Source organism: Budorcas taxicolor, chromosome 15 (assembly GCF_023091745.1).
Source record: "Budorcas taxicolor isolate Tak-1 chromosome 15, Takin1.1, whole genome shotgun sequence".
In the NCBI taxonomy this organism is placed as follows: Eukaryota; Metazoa; Chordata; class Mammalia; order Artiodactyla; family Bovidae; genus Budorcas; species Budorcas taxicolor.
The window spans coordinates 46,173,376-46,197,376 of record NC_068924.1 but is presented as its reverse complement, the minus strand read 5'-3'; the positions used below and the strand labels follow the sequence as shown (position 1 = coordinate 46,197,376).

The window sequence follows — 24,001 nt, the reverse complement described above, 5'->3', positions numbered from 1 at the left end:
CTCCTAATCTAATCCTACGCCATTGACTAGGCTTGCCATGCCTCTCATTTAAAGATTCTGCCAAGAAAAATTCCCCAAAATATGTAACAAAGAAAGAATTCCTTTGAAGCAACAGGAAACAAAGATTAATGGAGGAATGTTTTCATTCTTATCTAAGATATTAAGGCAAAGAAAAATCAGAATTCATTTCAGGATTAAAAAGTGAAATTCCCTTTCCAGTATACAAATAATTCCTGACTTTCTTTAACAGTTTCAGGAGTTGGGTCTGATTCTTTTTACCCCTTACAACCTCTTGAGCAGTTTCTGGATTCCCTGCTTGATCTCCTTGGTTCTCACACCATAAACAATGGGGTTCAGAGCTGGGGGGATGAGGTGGTGCAGGATGTTGAGCAGGATGGGGACATCGGGGGGAATCCTCTTCCTGGCCAGGTTAGTGATGACCAGCACCAGCAGGACTGTGCTGAAGAAGAGGATGAGGATGAAGTGGGAACCGCAGGTGCTCAGGGCCTTGGCAGCAGCTCCCTCAGCTTTAATCCTTAGCACAGCTTTCAGGATACAAGAGTAGGAGAGAATGATAAGGATGAGGTCAGAGCCCAGTAGGGTCCAGCCTGCCACAAACTGGTAGAGCCGATTGAAGGTGATGTCATCACAGGAGAGTTTGGACACAGACAGGTTAGTGCAGATGCAGTTCTTGATGATGTTCTCCGCACAGTATCTGAGTCTGGCGGAAAGGATTGGAACAGGGAGAAAAAAGAGGCCATTCCGGGCCACTACAAAGATGGCAGCCCTAGCTACGAATTGATCAGTGATGATGGAGGGGTACCGTAGTGGGTGGCAGATGGCCACATAGCGGTCATAGGCCATGACCATGAATGTGCAGGACTCCATGGCAAGGAAGCAATTCATGATGAACATCTGGAGGAAGCAGGCTGAGAAGCTGATGGACCTGAGGTCAAACCAGAAGATGGCCAGGACCTTGGGGATGACGGTGAGACAGAGCACCATGTCCAGCAGAGAGAGGAGGCTGAGCAGGTAGTACATGGGCTCGTGCAGAGAGGCCTCCAGCCGGATGGTGATCAGGAGGGTGGCATTGGCCCCCATGGCCAGGAGGAAGAGGAGACTGAGGGGCAGGGACAGCCAGTGCTGCCAGCTCTGGTAGTTAGGGAAGCAGATGAGGAGGAATTCGGAGACTGGGGGAGAGGAGTAGTTGCTGGGTGATATCATGTAATGTTTTCTGATCACGCTGAAAACACACAGTCCTTAAAATATACGACAGAATATATTACCACAGAAAGTATGCATTCTAGATATGCTCTTAACCTGTCCCAACGAAGTTTTCAAACCATCGCCAATCATTGCTGATATTTACCTGAACAAACTTTATGCTATATTATGCTGAATGTTTATATTCATTAACTCATATCATCCTTTTAAAAGCACTTAAATGTAATTAATATTGTTATTCTAACTTTGCAGATAATGAAAGTGTACAGATAAAGGGGAGCAAGATATTTTGATCAGAATTAAAAAGTTAGTATGTGAAGCCATGACTGAGAACCAAGGAATTTGACTCTAGAGCTCTTTCACAATATTTAGCCTCAGTAAGCACAGTTTAATTAAGGCTTTCCTTCCCTCAGAGTTTAAAAGGGACAGCTACACAGAGGGCTGTGTTCAGCTGACCACATGGAAGTCTTAGAAAAGCCCAGCCATTTCTGTACAATTGGACAGGGACTGACTTCAGGATTCCTTATTTTCATAAAAGATTAGAGGTAAATATTCCTTGACCTCACCCAAGAAGAATATGTTCTTCCAACCTCAAAGAGGATTTTATTTCAAGGCATAATGTTTATCATTCTCTTACTGGATTATTTGCTGCTATTTCTCTTTGTGAAATTGGAAGAGTGCTTTCTTTGGTTTGAGTCCTTTAGAAAAGACTGTGAATTTCCTATCCTAGTGACAGAGACAGTCAGTATTGAGGGATACCAGGAGGTTGTCAGTATTGAGGCATACCAGGAGGTTACCAAAAATAAAATAGAAAACTAGTTAGAGAGTGAGTTTTAGGCATATGAACTTCAATAGGAATTCATATACCTGGTTAGCAAAATTATCTGTGATTTCTTGTGGCCGGACCCAATGATCCCAGCATTTGGAATCTGTTCTGTAAACTCACCTGCTTTGATTCCATTTGTTTCTTGGATTGGGTACTGTCTTATCCCCCTCACTGCTAAACAGAGATCAGGGTGAACCAAGTACTAAGAAGGATGACAACAATGGACGCACCAGTCAAAGAACAGGAAAGAGCCAGAGAATCACGGCAGGATGAAGGCGGGAGCCCAGGCGGTATATAGTCAACAGAGCTAAGGTTCTTAATGATGCTTATGAGTACTGTCTGACAAGTCTCCTGCAGGAGGGTGAAGTGGGTGCAAGGAAGTATCAGACTTTTGCTGTCAGATAAGAATTGGAAAAAGGACTTTCACTTTGAATGTCTCAGACTTCCCAAATGCAGATTTTATCAATATAACCCATACACACACACACAATTTCTACTGATTGTAAGGCTTTTAAGACAAACCAAGGATTCTGGGATTAAAACAGCAATAAGTATGTATCAACTCTGTCCTGTATTCCCATTTGTGATTAAGAAAATTACCCTATGTGAATCGGAGAAATAAGAATAGTAAACATATTCACCTTTCCTGAAAAGGCTTCTCCTTTCCAGTTACTTCAAGTTCTGAATCCTCAGAGTGGCTTGATCTATTTGAGCAAATGAGAAAAGAGTCAGTGCATTCTCAGTACTCAGTTTTATCGTAAAGCATACAAATGTATAACATGGATTAAGGAAAAACAGTTATCTTCTGAGAGCTTAACTAATAGAGGAAAATTAACCTATCAATACTTACAATGCAGTATGGTTGTGGCTCTAGTAAAGATGATCTTACAAACAACTGGAAAGAGACAGAAGTACAGATGAATGAAACAATGTGTTATGCTTGAAATGTGGACCTTAGATGGAAATGAATTCCAATTCTGGCTTTTATACTCATTGTACCACCCTGACAGCTATTTAAACTCTTTGGTACATAGTTTTCTCATTTATAAAACAGATAAATGATATTTAGCTTCAGTGTTGTTGTGGGGACAAAAAGGATCATTTCCTGAGATTCTGTTAGCCCAGGGATATGACAAGCTAAGAGCATCAGAATAGGAAACAAAAAGGGATAACATTCACCTGGGGAGAGGAGAGGGTCACTCTTATAGGTAATGGCAAGAGAAGAAAGGTCTGCCTAGGTGGGTGCTCAGTAATAAATAATGATACGGTTTAATGGGCTGGTAGATCCCAATTTCTTTGGGGAGAGGAGATGGGGGAGAAGAGTGTCAGGAGACAAACTTTACAGGCATGAAGGAGCATATGCAGCCATTCACAGCCCACCTGGCAGTAGGCATTGTCAGGTACATCCTAAGGAATCAACAGAGAATTTCACACAGGGAAGTGCCATGCTGCAGACGAGACAAAGGATACTTGCAGAGTCCCAAATAGTTCAGAGGAAAAGTGATCAAGATCTGAACACAGGCATGTAGGTGGAGAAAAAAGGATGTATTAGAGGGATGAGGAGGACTCTTGAATTTGGTGTAAGAAAAGACGAGATGCAGGGAGACTGGAGATAAGAACATGATCAAAAGTCTTTTAAGTGACACGGGAAAGAAATGTCCCTTTCAGACCTCCAATAACACTGATATAGTATAGCAATATACTTTCAGCTCCATCTTATAGTCTCTCTTAAATTCCTTAATAACCGGAACCATTTTTTTTTTTCTCTATATATGTATTCTCCTCATTGAAAGTAAAGCCTCTTATTCTAAGAAGTGAGGACTTGTTGGCCATCTGGGGCATAGATTTGATCGCCAATACTCCAATTCCATTAGTTTTTACTCACAGGCTGATGTTTATAAAGGAGTGGCTGCTATGATTCTTTGTTCCAGGTACTGACAAAGAAAACGTGTTCTCTCACCATGATATATTGGATCTGGAAAGGTCAGATAACTCTTAAATAACCAAAAATATAATAGAATGTATCAGTCCATTCTGAAGGAGATCAGGCCTGGGATTTCTTTGGAGGGAATGATGCTGAAGCTGAAACTCCAGTACTTTGGACATCTCATGCGAAGAGCTGACTCACTGGAAAAGACTCTGATGCTGGGAGGGATTGGGGGTAAGAGGAAAAGGGGATGACAGAGGATGAGATGGCTGGATGGCATCACTGACTCGATGGACGTGAGTCTGAGTGAACTCCGGGAATTGGTGATGGACAGGGAGGCCTGGCGTGCTGCAATTCATGGGGTCACAAAGAGTCGGACACGACTGAGCGACTGAACTGAACTGAACTGATAATAGAATATCCAAGCCCAGAAATGGCTGCCTAGAAAAAGGAATGATCATCTTGGCTCACAGATGGATTTAGACTAGGTCGGAAAGAAAGATTCTGATCCAGCCAGGCGCACAGCCTTAGTCTCCCAGCCATGATATGGGTGAAGGGCTTTGAGCCTAGAGTTGTTTGAAGCCCATAAACCTTATACAAGGTTTATATGGCCAAAGGATCTAAGTATCTTCACAGGATCAACATCTGTACTAGGCCCTCTTGAAAGCATTCCATCTCCTTTTTATTCCTGTACTCACCTCCTTTCTTCATTGCCTCCTTCTTCACAATTTTCCTGGCCCCAGCTGGGACTTACCACCTCCAGAACTTTGCACTGCTGCTCCTTCTGGTTGTTGGGGAAAGTACCTGAACTGGGCCTTCCAAAGGCTCTAGAGGCTGATTTTATGGGCTCTGGCTTCACTGTGCCCCTTCCATCCCCATTACTCACAGGGGTTGGTGCCCTTGTCAGACACCTGTACCCCAAGGCCCTGTGGTCTATTTCCCAATAGAGTAGATTAATTCAGCACTGTGAGCGAAGTGAGAGAGAAAGAGATCAAAAGCTCTTGGGGAGTCTGAATAAAGAAAAAAAAAAAAAAACCCAAGAAAAGAAGTGTAAGAAAACTGAGGGATGAGAACCTTCTCAGAAAAAAATTTCTATAGTTGCACCTGTGGAGAAAGACAGAATAAATTACCCTCAGCAACTGTAAGTCTGTGTAGGGAGGTGACAGAGGAATACCCCCAGTGATCAAAAGAGCAGGGATCTCAGAGGAGCATGGACCACAGGCAACTGTGGGGGCCAGGAAGCACTTTCCAAGTGTCCCATCTCATGCAATGGGAGGATCAGTGGTTTGGATCCAAGCAAATACCTGGGAGTGGCCCTCTTTACAAGTGGATGGACTCATGTCCAAGATTTCACCTTCATGACTATTCTTTGTCTGAACCATCACTGTGGTTGTAGGAAATGCTACTGTTAACAATACACATCTTATACAGAGCAACACTTAGCATTGCTTTCTTGGGAAAACAAGAGGGATTGCCACCAATACAGCCACCACTCTGAACTGAAAATCAGGCCTAAAAATAGCCTCTCCTGTGAAGGTCTTCAAATGCTTCTTAGGATAGGGACACTCAGGCTAAATGTAGGATCTTTGGGACCTTGTGCACAAGAATCAGAGAGAGGAGTCCAGGTGGAGTCTGGTTCTAGGTCTCACACTCTCCTACACACAACTGCTGGAGAAGGAGATATCAGGGCAGAAGGAAAAAAAAGGAGCAGAGAAAAAGAGGAGAGGAAGATAGGAAAAAAGGGAAGGGAGAGAAGGAAAGAAGAAGACAGGAGTTTAGTAAGGAAACATAACAAAGCTATTGAATGATTGTAGTTAATGTTTTTATGTATACAATTGAATTTACAAAATCACACAGTTAAAAATTTGATTTTGTCCATGTTTGTGAGAAAACGAAACTAAAATATGGCAGGTTTAAATTATCTACCCAATTCATATAGCTAACCATAGCCTAGGCAGGATAATAAAGGTGATTTCCAAACATTAAAATTCAAGTCTCTTTAGAAAAAAGTGAGTGTCAGGAGGTTCTTTCTCAGGGGTATATGGGACAATGATCATTCCATCACTCAGTGAAGAGCAGGAAAAATGAGACATGGTGATCACTATATTGTGTTTATTATTTGGTAAAGTATGCGATCCATTTAATTGAGGAAAAAAGACTGGTGCAGAAGAAAATCAAAGTTTATGATTCTAAGTAAGGCAGAATTTACCCTACAGCAGGAAAAATAAATGAAAAGTTATAGTCTCAAGAATGTCTTCTAGCTAATACTAGTCAGCTGGATAATGTAGTATAGAGCTCCTCAGACTTCTTTCAAGTAATCAACGTACCTAGGAAGTCAGAGAGCCTGCACCCACCTCACCCGTGAGGAAACAAGATACATGGACCCATAAATATTCCTCTTTTGGCTGAGTCTGCAGACAAATCAATACTTACTTTTACAGGAGTGATCATAGGTCTTTGGAAACTCTCAGCCTATAATTCAAACAGGACACAGTTCTTAATTCTATTATAAACATCCAAGTAAATGCAACAAATTCAGTGACTTTGTTGAGGAAATCCATCAAGGTCTGTCTTCCCTAGATATAAACACCTCTAGTTCCCCTTCCCAGTTAGGTCCCAACAACAGTGTCTCCTGACAGACAACAAACTACATGAACTCAAAGACTGAGCAGAAAATCATCATTTGTTTTAATTAAATGTTGAACTCCTGAGGTCACCATGGCAGAGTGGCAAGGAAGGTCTCAGGAGAACATTTAGATGGTCCTGAGCTGGGGGCTGGGTCTGGGGAGGGATTCGGATCTCTGTACCACATCCATTGGACTTCTATCCCTGGCACGCAGCTTACCTATGCTCCACCCAGTGCCTTCTCTTCCTTCCTAATACAGGTGATAGGGATGAGAAGAAAACCATGGAAGGGATCTAAGTGTGTCCCTCTGCTTCTCTCTCTTATGTCTAAAATAAAACATGGAGAATTACTTAATAAATCATCTGGAAGAATCAAACAAGAGGTAGATCAGGGTGTAGGGTAGACAGTGTCTCAGAGAGACCAGAAGAGCCATAGAAATTTCCAAAGATTCTCCTACCACGTCTCACCTTTCTCATGCCACAGTTGGATTTTTGCTTGGTCATCAATATATATAAATGATAGCTCAGTTCACTTCAGTTCAGTTCCGTCGCTTAGTCATGTCCAACTCTTTGCGACCCCATGGACTGCAGCACACCAGGTTTCCCTGTCCATCACCAACTCCTGAGCTTGCTCGAACTCATGTCCATTGAGTCGATGATGCCATCCAACCATCTCATCCTCTGTCATTCCCTTCTCCTCCCACCTTCAATCTTTCCCAGCATTTGGGTCTTTTCAAATGAGTCAGTTCTTCACATGAGGGGATCAAAATATTGGAGTTCCAGCTTCAGCATCAGTCCTTCCAATGAATATTCAGGACTGATTTCCTGTAGGATGGACTGGTTGGATCTCCTTGCAGTCCAAAGGACTCTCAAGAGTCTTCTCCAACTACACAGTTCAAAAGCATCAATTCTTTGGCACTCATCTTTTTTTATAGTCCAACTCTCACATCCATACGTGACTACTGGAAAAACCATAGCCTTGACTAGACGGACCTTTGTTAGCAAAGTAATGTCTCTGCTTGTTAATATACTGTCTAGGTTGGTCATAACTTTTCTTCCAAGGTGCAAGCATCTTTCAATTTCATGGCCGCAGTCAACATCTGCAGTGACTTTGGAGCCCAAAAAAAATAAAGTCTGTCACTGTTTCCACTGTTTCCCCATCTATCTGCCAGGAAGTGATGGGGCCAGATGCCATGATCTTAATTTTCTGAATATTGAGTTTTAAGCCAGCTTTTTCACTCTCCTCTTTCACTTTCATCAAGAGGCTCTTCACTTTTTGTTTTGGCAGCTGCCAAGTTATCCTGATGCTTTTGAACTGTGGTGTTGGAAAAGACTCTTGAGAGTCCCTTAGACTGCAAGGAGCTCAAACCGGTCAATCCTACAGGAAATCAGTCCTGAATAGTCATTGGAAGGACTGATGCTGAAGCTGAAACTCCAATACTTTGGCCACCTGATGTGAAGAACTGACTCATTGGAAAAGACCCTGGTGCTGGGAAAGATTGAAGGTGAAGAAGGGAATGACAGAGGATGAGATGGTTGGATGACATCACAGACTCTATGGACATGAGTCTGAGTAAGCTCCAGGAGTTGGTGAAAGACAGGGAAGTGTGGCATGCTATGGTCCATGGGGTTGCAAAAAGTCAGACATGACTGAGCAACTGAACTGAACTGAGTAGCAAAGACTCATAGAAACCACCACTGAGAAGAGACTAGATGATGTGGATAGCTGTCCTCTCAAGACTGATAGTCTTGCTGCTGCTAAGTCGCTTCAGTAGTGTCCAACTCTGTGCAACCCCAGAGATGACAGCCCACCAGGCTCCCCCATCCCTGGGATTCTCCAGGCAAGAACACTGGTAGTCTTAGATAGACACAATTATGCAGAAAAGGAGCATCATAGGGGAAAAGGAAATAAAGAAAAGAAAGAAAAGTGTTACATTATGCCAAAGAAAATTCTTATGTGTTTTGTGATGCTGCTGGCTAAAAATGTCTGGGATGTGTGTTCAATTGCTAAGTGGTGGCTGACTCTTTGCAATCTCATGGACTGCAGTCTGCCAGGCTCTTCTGTCCATGGGATTTCCCAGGCATTCTTGGGAGTCAGTTGCCAGTTCCTTCTCCAGGAGATCTTCCCAACTCAGGGATCAAACCCACATTTCTGGAATTATGGGTTCCTATTCCTTGCAGGAAACCCCCAGAGATATTTTCCCAACCAGAGCCAATGCTGAGGCTGAATCAGTCCTTGTAGTTCTTACTATGATTACGAGATACCCCTCAGCCACAAACATCAAGAAACTTTGGGAAAACAAGGTTTATTGCTCACACGTCCTATAGGGTAAAGAGCATACCTGAGCCACACAAGAAGGTCAGGGGCACTGAAGAGGGAGAGACAGAGAATGGACCTGAGGTTCTGCTTTTATTGGGGCCAAGGGTGAGGTCCCAAGGTTTTCAGTTTAACTCTTTATTGGTGAATTTAAAACAGAAGAGAGAGAATTAAAGTACAAGAAAAGGAAAGCAGGGATAATCAGCAGACCATGTATTTACAGGACCAGAGCTTTCTAAACTTTCACAGGCTGGTATCCTGGTTCTTTACCTAGTCATGTCACTGGTGATATGTTTATTTGAGATGAATGTTTTTGTTTTGTTTTTTGTTTGTTTGGAGTATACATAGGTGATTTACAATGCTGTGTTAGTTTCTGCTGTGCAGCAAAGTGAATTAGTCATATATATATATATATATATACATATACATATATCCACTTTTTTTTAATTGTTTTTCCCATATTGGTCATCACAGAGTATTGAGTAGATTTCCCTGTGCTCTAGTAGATCGTTTAAGTTGTGTATTTTACATATGTGGTGTTTAGCCGCTCAGTCCTGTCTGACTCTTTGCGACCCCGTGGACTGTAGCTCACCAGGCTCCTTGTCCATGGGATTCTCCAGGGAAGAATACTGGAGTGGGTTGCCACGCCCTCCTCCAGGGGATCTTCCCAACCCAGGTCTCCCACATTACAGAGAGATTCTTTACCATCTGACCACCAGGGAAGCCCATTTTACATATAGTACTGTGTATATGTCAACCCTGATTTCAGATGTGCACAGCAGTGAACATCAGCTTATAACAAGCAGCAGCAAGCAGTAGTTAGAAGCAAGGTCTTAGTTTCCCAGACCAGGAGTCCTAATCACTGAACCACATGGGGCCAGCAGTTAGAGCCAGGATCCCTAGTCTTTGCCTGCGTCATCAAGAACAAATTCAGGAGAGGAGGCAGAAGCTAAAGAGTAAAGTAAAAAGTTCATTGAAAAGTACTTGCAGAAAGGGGCACAGGTGAGCTCAGAGAGAGAGTCGCCCCTTTGAGAAGTTTAAATCCCATATAAGGGGGCAGCTTTCTGGGTCTTGGTCCTCTCTCAGGCCAACCATCTTGCTTTGCCCCCCGCCCCTGTTAATCTGTTTTAGGACCCTCCCCTGGGGTGTGCATGCACACCTTTACCAAGATGGATCTCAAAGTGAAGGCTTCTGGGAAGAGGAAGACTCATTATGGTCTGGAATTATTCTCTGACTTTTGACTCCAGGGAGCCTTTCTGCACATGTATAGTGTCTCCCTTGTCCCAAAAGAGGAGGAAGGGGAGATCCCTCAGTCCTTTACTCAGACAGTTTTTGCCTGTCTTTGTCCTTGCCTTGATTGTTCCCTTGACGTGTTTACAGGAGACAAAGACTGGCTATTTACTCTGTTTCTGTGTTACTTCCATTTTGGAGAACAAATGAGAGGCTTGCTCATTGTAAATTTCTCAACTGGAGCCCACCTATCTGTTGCCCCAGGAAATGCAAAAGGAGGCTGGCTGATTGTAAATGTCCAACTTGGAGCCCCTCTATCTCCTATCTCAATCCCAATCTCCCAATTTATCCCTACCCCCACGTTCCCCCTTGGTAATCATATGGTTGTTCTATATTCAGCTTATAACATAATCTCCATAAAGGCTATACCAATTTATATTCCTATCAACAGTATAGAAGGGTTTCCTTTTCTCCACACCCTCTCCAGCACTGATTGTTTGTAAATTTTTGATAATAGCCATTCTGACCACTCTGAGATAATATCTTATTTTAGTTTTATTTGAAGGAGATGAATATTTTTAAAGCATATGCCTCAGCAATCAAAAGCCTAATGTCAGGCACTTACATTATAATCAAAAAAGCTACCTGTCAGGTGCTTACATTACAGTGTGATTCTAGCATCTGGAATTGACCTAGTACTAACATATCAGAGGGCTTCCCTGGGTAGCTCAGCTGGTAAAGAACCCGCCTGCAATGCAGGAGACCCCGGTTCAATTCCTGGGTTGGGAAGTTCCCCCAGAGAAGTCATAGGCTACCCATTCCAGTTTTCTTGGGATTCCCTGGTGGCTCAGTGGGTAAAGAACTTGCCCGCAGTGCAGGAGACCTGAGTTCCATCCTTGGGTTGGGAAGACCCCCTGGAGGAGGATGTGGCCACCCACTCCAGTATTCTTGCCTGGAGAATCCATAGACAGAGAAACCTGGTGGGCTACAGAGTCAGACACAACTTAGCAACCCAGCATATACACTTCCCTATATAGGCTTCCCCAGTGACTCAGTGGTAAAGAATCTGCCTGCGGTGCAGGAGACGCTGGCTTGATCCCTGGGTCAGGAAGATCCCCTGGAGAAGGAATTGGCTACCCACTCCCATATTTTTGCCTGGGAAATCCTATGGACAGAGGAACCTGGTAGGCTACAGTCCATGGGGTCGTAAAAGAGTCAGACAAGACTTAGTAACTAAAACAAACAACATTTAGAAAACAATTGCCATAAATGAGCTTGGCTTTTAGAGAAAGCTTTTGGTAAACAATTAAAATAGTTGTTGACCCTAATATTTTATGAGCAGGGAACAGGCTACGAATACAGTACCTCCAAAAGAAGTCACGTGCTCCAATGCCTGATTCATTTAATGTCACTGGGGACAACCCCCCAAAAAAAGAACAAGGGGACATAGAAAACAATGGTCAGGAGATACTCTCCCAAAGAACATAACTGGTATCTAGTTAGGGATCTTCCCCAACTGTCAGGAGATTAAGATGCGATGCCTGCCCCCAAAGCATTCCAGCATTACCATTGACAAGTTCCTGTGAAATGTATCCCATGCTTCACTTTCAACTTAGACTCTTAATGGCTAGTACCCAGTTTCTGCTCCACCGGTAAATATGTGATGAAACAAGGAAGATGATGGTCCAGGAGGAGCCACATCAGGACTGATGAAGATGACCACACATTCCTGGTGAACTTGGACTCTGTGCTGCATTCAGTGACTAAATGAGAGTTTGGGTAGCCTCGCTTGGAAAGAGTCAAGTATGTGTTACATGTGAGAGTCTCTCATATCATTTCTCTTAAGAAATAAATATTTAGTCACCTGGCCTCTCCTCTAGGCAGCTAGATTTATGTGAAGATTCTGGCCAACGCAATGGTAAAGAAAATGATGTAAATCCCTCCCAGATTGGCCCCTAAAATATCCCACAAGAATCTGCACACTGTCTCCCTTCATTGTGTGACACGACCATGCTCACTCATTCAGTCGTGTCCAACACTCGGTGACCCCATGGACTGTAGCCCACCGAGCTCCTCTGTCCATGGGATTCTCCAAGCAAGAATACTGGAGTGTATTCTTCTCCAGGGGATCTTCCCAACCCAGGGATCAAACCCACAGCTCTTGTGTCTCCTGCATTGGCAGATGGATTCTTTATCACTGAGCTACCTGGTAAGCCTCACTGTGTGAAAGTCAGATGCAGAAGGATCTGTGAAAGTCTCTAAGGGCTTATAAAGCAAAATACCCAGATATGACAGAAGCATGGGTCTGTCAGAGCTACATTTGTACCTAATATCTCTTTCCTTTGTTGTTGTTCAGGCGCTAAGTCTTGTGACCCTATGAACTGCAGCACGCCAGGCTTCCTTGTCCTACAGTATCTCCCAGAGCTTCTCTAACTCATGTCCATTGAGTCAGTGATGCCATGCAACCATCTTTTCCTCTGTTGCCCCTTCTCCTCCTGCCCTCAATCTTTCCCAGCATCAGAGTCTTTTCCAATGAGTTGGCTCATCACATCAGGTGGCCAAATTATTGGAGCTTCAGCTCCAGCATCAGTCCCTCTAGTAAATATTCATGGTTGATTTCCATTAGGATTGACTGGCTTGGTCTTCTTGCTGTCCAAGGGACTCTCAAGAGCCTTCTCTAGCACCACAATTTGAAAGAATCAGTTCTTCAGTGCTTGGCTTTCTTTACGGTCCAGCTCTCACATCCATACATAACTACTGGGAAAACCATAGCTTTGACTCTGCAGATCTTTATCAGCAAAGTGATGTCTCTGCTTTTTAGTACACTGTCTAGGTTTGTCATACTTTTTCTTCCAAGGAGCAAGCATCCTTTAATTTCCCCTTGTAGTTCTTCTGTTTTGCCTACCAGAAAGAAGGCTGCCGAGCTACTGAACTGCGAGACGCAATAACTGGGTTTCTGACGCCTGCCTATGACTAGTTTTGAAACAATGCAAGAAGGAAACACGATCCTAACACCTTTGTTCCTCATCACGGACTCTTGACTGTGAGCTCTCATCTTCTATAAGCCCCTAGACTTCTCACGGAGAGGGGGCACAGTTCTTGAGGCGTGAGCCTACCCTGTTCCCCTCTTGGCAGACTAAGAATTAAAGCCACCTTTCTATTTCCTCCAAACTCAGTCTCCATATTTTTTATTTGACTTCAGTGGGCAGAGACAGCCAAGATGTAAACCAGCAACATGAATATCTGATTCATGTGATTGATTTGATATTGTTCTTAGGATGCTTGGGGCTGGTGCGCGGGGATGATCCAGAGAGATGATAAAGGGTGGGAGGTGGGAAGGGGGTTCAGGATTGGGAACTCATGTACACCCGTGGCTGATTCATGTCAATGTATGGCAAAACCAATACAGTATTGTAAAGCAAAATAAAGTAAAAAAAAAAAAAAAAAAAAAGTCACTGAAATAAAGGAAACCAGAATGTAAATTATTATATCATTTAATTTTTTTAATTTTTCAACCCCTCCCCCACAGGCTTCTGAGCAGGAAGTACAGTATTTTTGTCTCAAATCTACCCTAGCCCTCCCGCTGAGTGTTGGAGATCCCAGGAATTTTTCAGAGTTGTCAGTTTCCTTTTAAGAATGAGAAGAGGTGGAGAACCAAATTCAATCCAATATTGCTATTCCTACTTGTAGCCACAGAGGGGCACCGTTGACATGTCAACAATGAAGATTTTCTTGACTCCTTGCAGTAAGGCTATCCCGTTTAGACTCGCTGGCTGCACAGTCTTGATGTCCCACAGTCCGCCTTTGAGGTCGTACCTTTCACGGTTAACACCCGCATGCTCAGAGTACACCCCGAAGCACACTACAGTATCAAATGGCTATGTGCTAAGAGGCTCCCAAACTCCACTTTATGATCGTGGAAATGTAGTTTTGCTCTCTCAACAATGTTTAGGTCTTTGTTTTGAACATTGATCACCATCATAGACTCTCTTTCCTCCAGATAATTTAATTCCAGGAAACTTGTTGCTTTCTCTTGCCGCTGAATCTTGATTTAAATCTGCTCTGTTCCTAGAGAGCAGTGTTCAGTGGTTTCAGATCTTTCTCAAAAGACTCTGTGTTCCTCATGTAAGTGTGACTAACCTGAGTGGCCTTGACAGATCAATTTTCTCCCTCTCCTCTTGTTCTTAGTACACCCCCTTCTAGTACAACTGGACCACAGTTAGCAAAGTGACTCTTCACAGACCTTCTCATTTAAACTGAAAAAAAAATATCTATATCCCTCCATTTTATTTAATTTTTTCTCTCAATTTTATTGAGATATAATTGACATATAGCACTGTATAAGTTGAAGGCACACAGAAATGACGTGACTTACTATACTGTGAAATGATTACTACAAAATTTTAGTCAACATCCAACATCTCATATAGATAGCCAAAAAAATGAAAAACAATTTTTCCTTGTGATGAGAAATTTTAGGATTCGTTTTCTAAGCAGCTACAACACAGAGCAGTATTAACTATAGTCATCACATTGCACATTGCACCTCCAATACTTATTTATAACTGGAAGTTTGGACATTTATACTCCACCAGTTTAAAACTCCTCTAGTTTATGTCACTTCATTCTATCCACTCAAGACAGAGCTCAAAGATTTCTACTAAGTACCTTTGCAATGCTATGATTACTTTACAGCTGGGTTGTGTCTGCCCTTCAAGACCAGGCCCTTTGAGTTACCCTGTTCCTCCATTCTCTTTATCTACATGGAGATTCACCCCAAAGCCTGTCTTGGTACCACTGTGTCTCCTTCCTTGAACCACTTGCACTGGGCTTGACAATTCTGAGAAACTGTGGTCCTCTTAACCTTAATCATCTACAGAAGACTCTTATGAAAATTAAATATTATCATGCCTAAAAACTGGAATATTGCAAGCATTCAAAATATTTGAGCTTTTAATTTCATTAGTATTACTATCATTATTATCAGTATATCTGGACATTGTAATTCCTAGTATCATATTGGGCCAGAGGTGTCGAAGTCGGCCCTTCTGTCTTCTAAGGAACAGTAGGAGATGATGGCGGAAAAAATTATTTGGGCAACCGTGAGATGGAAAGAAGGCCTACCAAAGAATTCCTTTTTAAAAAATGACAAATACTGAATCACATCTGTGGCTCTGGCTTGAGAAAATGAGAGCCAGGTCTGGGGGTATTGAGAGCACTATCTTGCAGAGAAATGGATGTCATTTTTCCTTTCAGACTGAGTGTGGTTTTGGAAGAATCTGCCCCTGGAGCCCGTATCAGCATTGACTTGCAGTTACTTTTATCCCCATAGGGTGGCGCAGTGGATCTCCATTCCTGTTACCAGCTTAATACTAAATTCTTTCACAACTGAAACCTGCCCCTAGAGCATCACGTCACATCTCTTCACCTGTCTGCCCCGTAGGACTTGACTCTCTCTCCAGTCCACTAGGTGGTATCCTATACTGCAGGGACTGTATAACTGTCCTTCATGTGGTCCTAAGTTTTCAGACTCAAACATTTGGAGCTGGGCCAGTAATTACCTCTTGTCACTCAGAGCTACACCCTCCCATCGAAACATCTTGTGATACTGGGGTTTAGACTCTAGGACTCTGGGTCAGCTGGATCCTTCTCAGTTTTTACGTACAGAGAGCAACAGAGTAAGACTGGAAGGTGGAGGCGGTGGGGGGTGAAGGGGGATACTTGTTCCTTCCCCTTTCATTAGTATCCCTCAGCAATGACTCTTCATTCTGGCAGTGAAATTGGTTTCAGCTTCCAGGATTGGTTGGTTGGTTGCTTTGGATTTTGTTTGGGTTAGAGTTTCAGAATTCCCAGAATCAAGTCAGCCTCTCTGAACTCCCTCAGAGATACCAGCAGCAGCATAGAGTCCTTGCTCAGAGGTCTCTGTCCCAGCTCTAAGCGCACCTCTGCTGAGCCCTTGTGACTCGACTACCAGTCAGAGGCAGCTCCCTCCTCAGAGCTGTGAAACCAGTTCAAGGAGCCCCCCGCCAACCTGCTGGCTCCTAACGCCCCAGCGCTTCCCAAGTATAAGGTTCTTCCCTCAGGTACTTTCCCTGTGTTACTTCAGCATCCTCTCCCTCTTTTTTCCTTTTTTTTTAAAATTTTCATGTGTCCAATACTTATTTAATCAAGTGCTTACTTTAAATTCTCTAAAAGTAATCTGTGAGATTCATTTTCTGCTGAATGGACCCACTTTTATCCACAAACGTGACACTTCGCTCTGTCTTTTCACCTCCAACTAGAGCTCCTGAGATGAATCAACAAATAAGACCTGCCTTTCAGTTCACTGCACGTGCTGCTTAAACCCATGGGGACGTGGCCGACTTCCTGTCCTGGTTCCCCAATTTCTTACTCTGTTGGTATCGCCTCTCCCCCAGCCTCAAACTGTTTCCTCATTCTCTAGACTCCCTGAGGGCAGTGAGGCTGTTGAGGACACAGTAAGAGGTTAGCATTGATTTATTATTATTACGAGTGCTCTTTTCCTGTGGTCCTGCAGGTTCTTTGTCACAGGACTCCGTCTTCTCTGAGAATTCATCCCTCTCTAAATAGGAGATACAAGCAGGAAATACCCATGGACATCCATAAGGACAAAACACAGGCAAAGGAAAGTAGGGTGGGGCATTTCTGTAGAAAGACACCAGGCTCTAGAGCCTGGATTTTAATCTCTGCTCTGTCATATATCTGCCATATATATATATATAATATATATATATTATATATATACACACACACACATATATATATATGATCTCCAGTAGTTTTTTCTCTTAAAATCATATTTTTTTTGTAAAATAGAAGTAGTAGTAGCTACATGAATGTTGTGAAGATTAAATTGCTTCACTGTAACTGCCCAGGACCAAAGCAGTTGCCCAAGAAAAATGAGTTTCTTCCTCTTGCCTACCCTCTCCTGAACCAGGCTAGAACAAAGGAAGAAACCAGGGTCAGGGTTTTCTCTAGCTCATGTCGGGGGAAAATCACTGAGAAGAAAGGGCAGATAGAATTCTAAATCTGCTTTACAAATTCACACCCCTCTCTGCAGCAGTTTCTGAATTCCTTGCTTTATCTCTTTAGTCTGAACCCCATATACAATAGGGTTTAAGGCAGAGGGTATGAGGTGATGAAGGATATTGAGCAGGATCAGGATGTCCATGGGGACCCTCTTTCTGACCACATATGTCAACACCACAACCAGAAGGATGGTGCTGAGAAAGAGAATGAGGATGAAGTGAGAGCCACACGTGCTCAGAGTTTTGACTGAAGCTCCCTCAGCCTTGAACTTGAACATAGCTCTTTAGATGAAGATGAGGATGAAATCTGAGCCTAGTAAGGTCCAACCAGCCACAAACTGGTAGATTGTGTTCAGGGTGAAATTGTCACAGGAAATCCTGGACACAGACAGGTTGGCATAAATGCAGATCTCAATGACATTTTCTCACAGTAATGAAGCCTGGCAGCAAGAATGGGAATGGGTAGAGTGAGAAGGGCATTTTGTACGGCAATGAAGGTACTAGCTTGGCCACAGCATGGTTAATGAAGATGGATGGGTACCTCAGTGAGTGGCAGATGGCCACATAGCAGTCATAGCCATGACAAAGAATGCACAGGACTCCATGGGGAGGAAGCTGTTCATGATGAACATCTGGAGGAAGCAGGCAGAGAAGCTGATGGACCTGAGATCAAACCAGAAGATGGCCAGGACCTTGGGGATGACGGTGAGGCAGAGCGCCACGTCCAGCAGGGAGAGGAGGCTGAGCAGGTAGTACATGGGCTCATGCAGAGAGCCCTCCAGCCAGATGGTGATCAGGAGGGTGGTGTTGGCCCCCGTGGCCAGAAGAAAGAGGAGACTGAGGGACAGGGACAGCCAGTGCTGCCAGCTCTGGTAGTTAGGGAAGCAGATGAGGAGGAATTCAGAGACTGAAGGAGTGGAATAGTTGCTGGGTGAGGTCATCCAGTGAATCCTGAGCTGAGAAGTCTTGTCTTGACTATTTGCTTGGTCAGATACAAAAGGTAATTTTGTTTAATTGATTTCAAAAGTATAGCTCTCGCTCTGTAGGTTGCTAATGATATACAGAAGAAGGAAAATTCCAGGCAATATCCTAAAGATAGAGTGGTGGGACTTGACAATTAATGCTGCTGCTGCTGCTGCTAAGTCACTTCAGTCATGTCCGACTCTGTGCGACCCTATAGATGGCAGCCCACCAGGCTCCTTTGTCCCTGGGATTCTCCAGGCAAGAACACTAGAGTGGGTTGCCATTTCCTTCTCCAGACAATTAATGCTACAGTCTATGAAAGAGAAAAAAAGGATCAGTGTAAACACTAAGATTTGAAAAGAGAATAACAATAGGTAGTAACCTCACAACATTAAAAATGTGCAACAAATTAAGTCAGTGTAGTACCAGTTTAAGAAAAGCAAAATGATAATAGTATAAAGGAGAAGTTGCTTTCTCCATGAAAATTTTAAGGAGCATAGGATCAACTTGTCAGCTAAACAAAAGTCTAATAATATGAGAATATGAATGGTCATTAAATTTTATTGAAAGGGTGTCATTAGTGACCTGAACATGGGTAATTCATTGGACTGGTGGCAACAGAAAATAGAATGAAAGGAGCTGAAGATTCAGTAAGTGAGAAAGTGTAGCTAGAGAAGGCTGACTACATAGCTAAAAGGCTCATTCAAGCTTGCAGGCAGAGGAAAAGGCAAGACAAGAATGAAACATATCGTAGCATGCCTCTTTGGGGAAAGATTACAAATTCAGATGGAAAGTAAGATAATTGAAGTAGTTGTTTATTAAGAAAGCAACTTTTTTTTTTTACTATTATCATTTCTTTGTAATTTTTTACACATAGATTTTGTACCTCTCTGTCTCCCTCCCTCTGAGGACTGACAACATGCACTTTTCATTGATACACATCAACATTCTCTAACACCCCATAGATTCTTAACAAAAGCCTATTGAAAAATACTGGACCTTAGTGTTTTACACAGAGGTAAAATTTCAAGTGAAAGTGGAGAATTAGCCAAGATTTCAGTGCTGAAGGAACTTGGAGGAGGGGAAAGGAGAAGCTCTGATCAATACTACAAATGGTGGCTGTATTTAAAATGGATAACCAACAAGGACCTACCCAGCAGTACAGGGAACTTTGCTCTGTATTATGTAGCAACCTAAATGGGGAAAGAATTTGAAAAAGGATGCATGTATATGTATAATTTGAATTGGCTCAGTGTTAAAGAACCTGCCTGCAACACCAAAGACATGGGTTTGATCTCTGGGTCAGGAAGATCCCCTGGAACAGGAAATGGCAACCCACTCCAGTTTTCTTGCCTGGAAAATCCTACAGACAGAGGAGCCTGGTGGGCTACTGTCTATGAGGTCGCGAAAGAGTCAGACATGACTGAGCACAGCACACACACATAATTTGAATCACTTTGCCCAAAACTATCACATTGTTAATCAACTATACTCCAGCATAAGATAAAAAATAAATTAAAATTTTTTAAAGAAAAAATGTTTTTTAAAAAAATACTACAAATGGTGCTCGCTGAGGGTTTGTATGGTGGACTTCAGGGAATGGACAGAGCATGCCACAAAATGTATGTTGGAACCTGGAGGCTTATTCATGTCACTGTCTGCAGGTGCTGCTCAAGAGCCTGTCCCTTGGTGAACGGTAAAACCCTAGGCTAGGTCTCTGACTTAAATCTTTTGCCCTTGCCGTAAAACAAACTCAGAATCACTCTGTTGTTCCTGCTATGTTAGTACAAAATTTTCTTGAATTTCCTTCAACTTAAAATATTACCAACTTATCCATGCAAAATCTCATCTCTCTGTACCCAGCTTTCCTGTTTTTCTTGACCTTCATCCTCCTCATCTTCTGTTTTCTCATTCCTGTTGAGTGCCCTTCTTTGCACTTTGTCCTTTTCTAGCATTGTTTGACATAATATTTATACCTGTTCATGCACCTCCTCAAAGGCTACTTGCTGATCAATTCTCCTGTTTATCTGCTTCCATTCATCACTTGTTCACCATTTACTTGTGAAAGGGTTATTGCCCAAAACTCATCAAGTCCAAGGTACTTGCCTTCAGCCACCCAGTGTTATCATTTGGACTCTAAGGTTATCCAATTCAATTTCTTCACTGTTTAAATTGGATAGCAGGTAGGAAGAGAGAAAATCTGGAATGGGAAAGAAGGAAAAGGAAACAAATTTCTAGATGTTCTGATAAGTGTAAGTATTGGTACATGGAATAAAAAATAATTTAAGGACTCTAAAGCTGGATCGACAATATTCACTGGTATATATCAGGCATCTCGTATATACCAGGCCTTCAATCTTTAGGATGGACTGGTTCTTCTGAGAATATCATATCTATTCATTTATTTCACAGAAGCACAATGTCAAAAACGAAACTGAGAATCTTTCTCAACTCTGTTTCAATTAGCCCTCTGGAATATCTTATCCAATTCAGGGCACTATGTATTAGGAAATTCCTTGTCAGACTGAGATAAAGTCATAGGAAGTTAAAACATAATAAAAGGCATTGACCCCCTTTGTGGGGTCAAGTAATTGTTACAAAATATAGATGTGTGAAGAGTGAAAAAGTTGGATAAAAGCTCAACATTCGGAAAGCTAAGATCATAACATTTGGTCCCACCACTTCATGGCAAACGGTGGAAACAGTGAGAGACTTTATTTTGGGGGGCTCTAAAATCACTGCAGATGGTTATTGCAGCCATGAAATTAAAAGACGCTTACTCCTTGGAAGAAAAGTTATGAGCAACCTAGATAGCATATTCAAAAGCAGAGACATTACTTTGCCAACAAAAGTCCATCTAGTCAAGGCTATGGTTTTTCCAGTAGTCATGTATGAATGTGAGAGTTGGACTGTGAAGAAAGCTGAGTGCTGAAGAATTGATGCTTTTGAACTGTGGTGTTGGAGAAGATTCTTGAGAGTCCCTTGGACTGCAAGGAGACCCAACCAGTCCATTCCGAAGGAGATCAGTCCTGGGTGTTCTTTGGAAGGACTGATGTTGAAGCTGAAACTCCAATACTTTGGCCACATGATGCAAAGAACTGACTCATTGGAAAAGACCCTGATGCTGGGAAAGATTGAAGGCAGGAGGAAAAGGGGACGACAGAGGATGAGATGGTTGGATGGCATCACCTGCTCAATGGACATGAGTTTGGGTGGGCTCTGGCAGTTGCTGTTGGACAGGGAGGCCTGGCGTGCTACAGCTCATGGGGTCGCAAAGAGTAAGATACAACTGAATGACTGAACTGAACTGAATTGATAGATATGTGATCTGCAAAGGACATCAGTGATAACTTCAAAATATTTGAATGGTTATCTTCGGCAAAAGGGTAAAACTAGAATCATTAGAGAAAAATCACAGAGAAACTGAGTTTGGTTAAATGTGAAATATAGAGTTCTGTCAGTCTAAAGAAAGTTATCTGTCTGCAATTTAAACTGCTCTATGGGGACAGAGTTTGGGGAAAACTTCATCAGTTTTTTTTTCCTCCCTGAGTCCATGTGCCAGATGTCCAGTGATATACTAATTCAGAATTTCTATACCTTTTATCCCACTATAGGATTTATAGACCTCCTTTCTTTTCTGGTCAAGCAAGATAAAGGCCAATTCTCTACTTTCACTAAGTCTCCTAACCAACAAATGAAATGAGGTCCTCTTCTAGGAAGGCAGAGAGAAGAAAGAAAACTAATTGGCTCCTTATGGATCTGCTTAGGGTTTCTAGATGCTAATGCGTCCAAAGTTACCATATCTCTCACCTTGTCATTGCCTTTTTCTTCCTATTTATTGGAGGCTATTAGAAAAGGATCCTTGACTGCCTTGTCATTCTTCCTATCTAGATCCAATAGAGCCTGTGATATCTGCCCTTAGCCCTGGAATTTATAGAAGATGTAGAGCAATGAGTCTTTTATGATGTATCAGCTGTAGTAAAACCATGTTGGGAATTTGCTAAATAAATCTTGAGGGTTTTATGAGCTCTTATTCTTCTCCTACCCTTTTTCTTAGACCCAGATGGGAAAAGGTAACTTGGGAAGCAGAGACTTGACGGGTAAAAAGCTGAGTCCTTTGGGAACTGTGTCATATGATGCTCCTGCAGGTAGGGACTTAAGATGTGAAAAACGGACTGGTTTAAAACTAAGGTAAGAAATTGCCCAGAAGCCAAGGATCTGGTGCATAAGCCCTGACATACAAACCAGGTTGAAAATGGAGAAAAAGAGATACAGAGTCTTTATTGCAATAAGTCCAATGTTTTGAGTGCTTTCTGAGTGACCTACACTACTGAAGCTCTTTATATAGTTTTTCTCATTGAATCGTCTCTCTTAGATACGGATGAGCAACTCTTTGGAGTAGAAACTATTATCCCTACTGTGTGTAGGGGACAGATAGAGAGATGGAAATGTGCCCAAAGGTACACAGTTAGCCTGCATTTATAGCTACATCCGTCTGACTTCAATGTCTATGTTCTAAATGACCCTTTCCCACTGTCACCACTAATCTGACGAGTGTGACTGTAAGTATTGAAATCCAAAACAAAATCCTAGCATGTCAAGTTCAGAAAACTGTTAAGATTTATTTAACTAATAAATATATGTATCCCCTAAAGAATGCAGAGAAATAAAAGGAAATCTGACAATCTAATTTAAGACATCAATGTTGTGAATTAAATAAAGGAATAAAATCATTCAAATCACAAGCAGATTTGAATCACAGCTCTGGCATTTGCTGTTTGTGTGACCCACCCATTAAACAAACACTAACTACATCCTGTGATCCACAAACTGTATTAGACACTGTATATTGGATTGGCCAAAAACAGCTTGTTTGGTTCTTCCCTATAGCATATGGAAACCCAAGCGAACTTTTTGGCCAACCCAATACAACGGTAAATAAGCAAATGTGGCCCTTGCCTTCACCAAGAATGCATTCTAATTATATGGTTGTTAAAAGAAAATGGCATCTCCAAATGTATTTATTTGAATCATTTCTAAGACACATTGTTTAGCAAAGAAGCAAGAGGCAAAGACAGTATGTAGAATGCTATACAAAATAATTTTGCAATGCTATACCAAGAATATAATATAAATAAGTGTGTGTATATATATACACATTTTATTATATGTTCTTAGATGAAATCAAATTACCTCTGAAAGGATACACAACAAACCTGTAAGAGTAGTTCTTTCTGAGAAAGACAAATTTGTCAAATTTGGCAGATGGGTAAAATGGTATGTTAGAGATTACTGGTTATTTACCCAATACCTCCATTCTTCCTTAGTAACAAAAAACATAATTTTATTTGGGTACCCACATATACTACCAAAATACTATACCTCTCAGATTTCAAATGTTAGTGGATGTAATTTGGCAAAGTTTCCAAGAAAACTCTCTAAAGTAAACTAATTTAGCTGAGGAAAGAAGGTCATTTGCCCTCTCTCCTTCCACATAGAACAGGCACAGGATTGATGCCTGAATTTCTAGTAAGCACCTTAAACTATCAGTAACATTGAGGATGAACATTAGATTCTAAGCATGGTAAAGCAGAAATAGAGAAACCAGTGAAGCCCTAGTTTCAGTCCTAGATGTCCATTTCTGAGACTGTTCTACATGGAAGAAAAAGTATTTTCTATTTTGTTTAGGCCATAATTATTTAGGTTTTCTAATATATACCGTCATAAATAAAACTGATATAGAAAATTAATTATTTTTACTGAATACCTTTAACTTTTAAAACTTGGAACTATGTGTATATATTTTCTATTTTTTAATTAAAAATTCTTTTAATTTTATACTT

At 42.0% G+C, this 24,001-nt stretch overlaps 1 protein-coding gene and 1 pseudogene across 1 annotated transcript; both read right to left on the bottom strand.

Moving 5' to 3' along the window:
* Positions 1-282: 282 nt before the first annotated feature.
* On the bottom strand, positions 283-1,236 carry LOC128060498 (olfactory receptor 56A4). Its single transcript, XM_052652902.1, has one exon. It carries the CDS (start codon positions 1,222-1,224, stop codon positions 283-285), a length of 942 nt encoding a protein of 313 aa, XP_052508862.1. The 5' UTR covers positions 1,225-1,236.
* Positions 1,237-17,209: 15,973 nt separating this feature from the next.
* On the bottom strand, positions 17,210-18,136 carry LOC128059843 (olfactory receptor 56A1-like; annotated as a pseudogene).
* Positions 18,137-24,001: the final 5,865 nt, after the last annotated feature.

Excerpts from the sequence above, each read along its gene's own strand:
- LOC128060498 (XM_052652902.1), bottom strand. The coding sequence starts at position 1,224 with ATGATATCACCCAGCAACTACTCCTCTCCCCCAGTCTCCGAATTCCTC.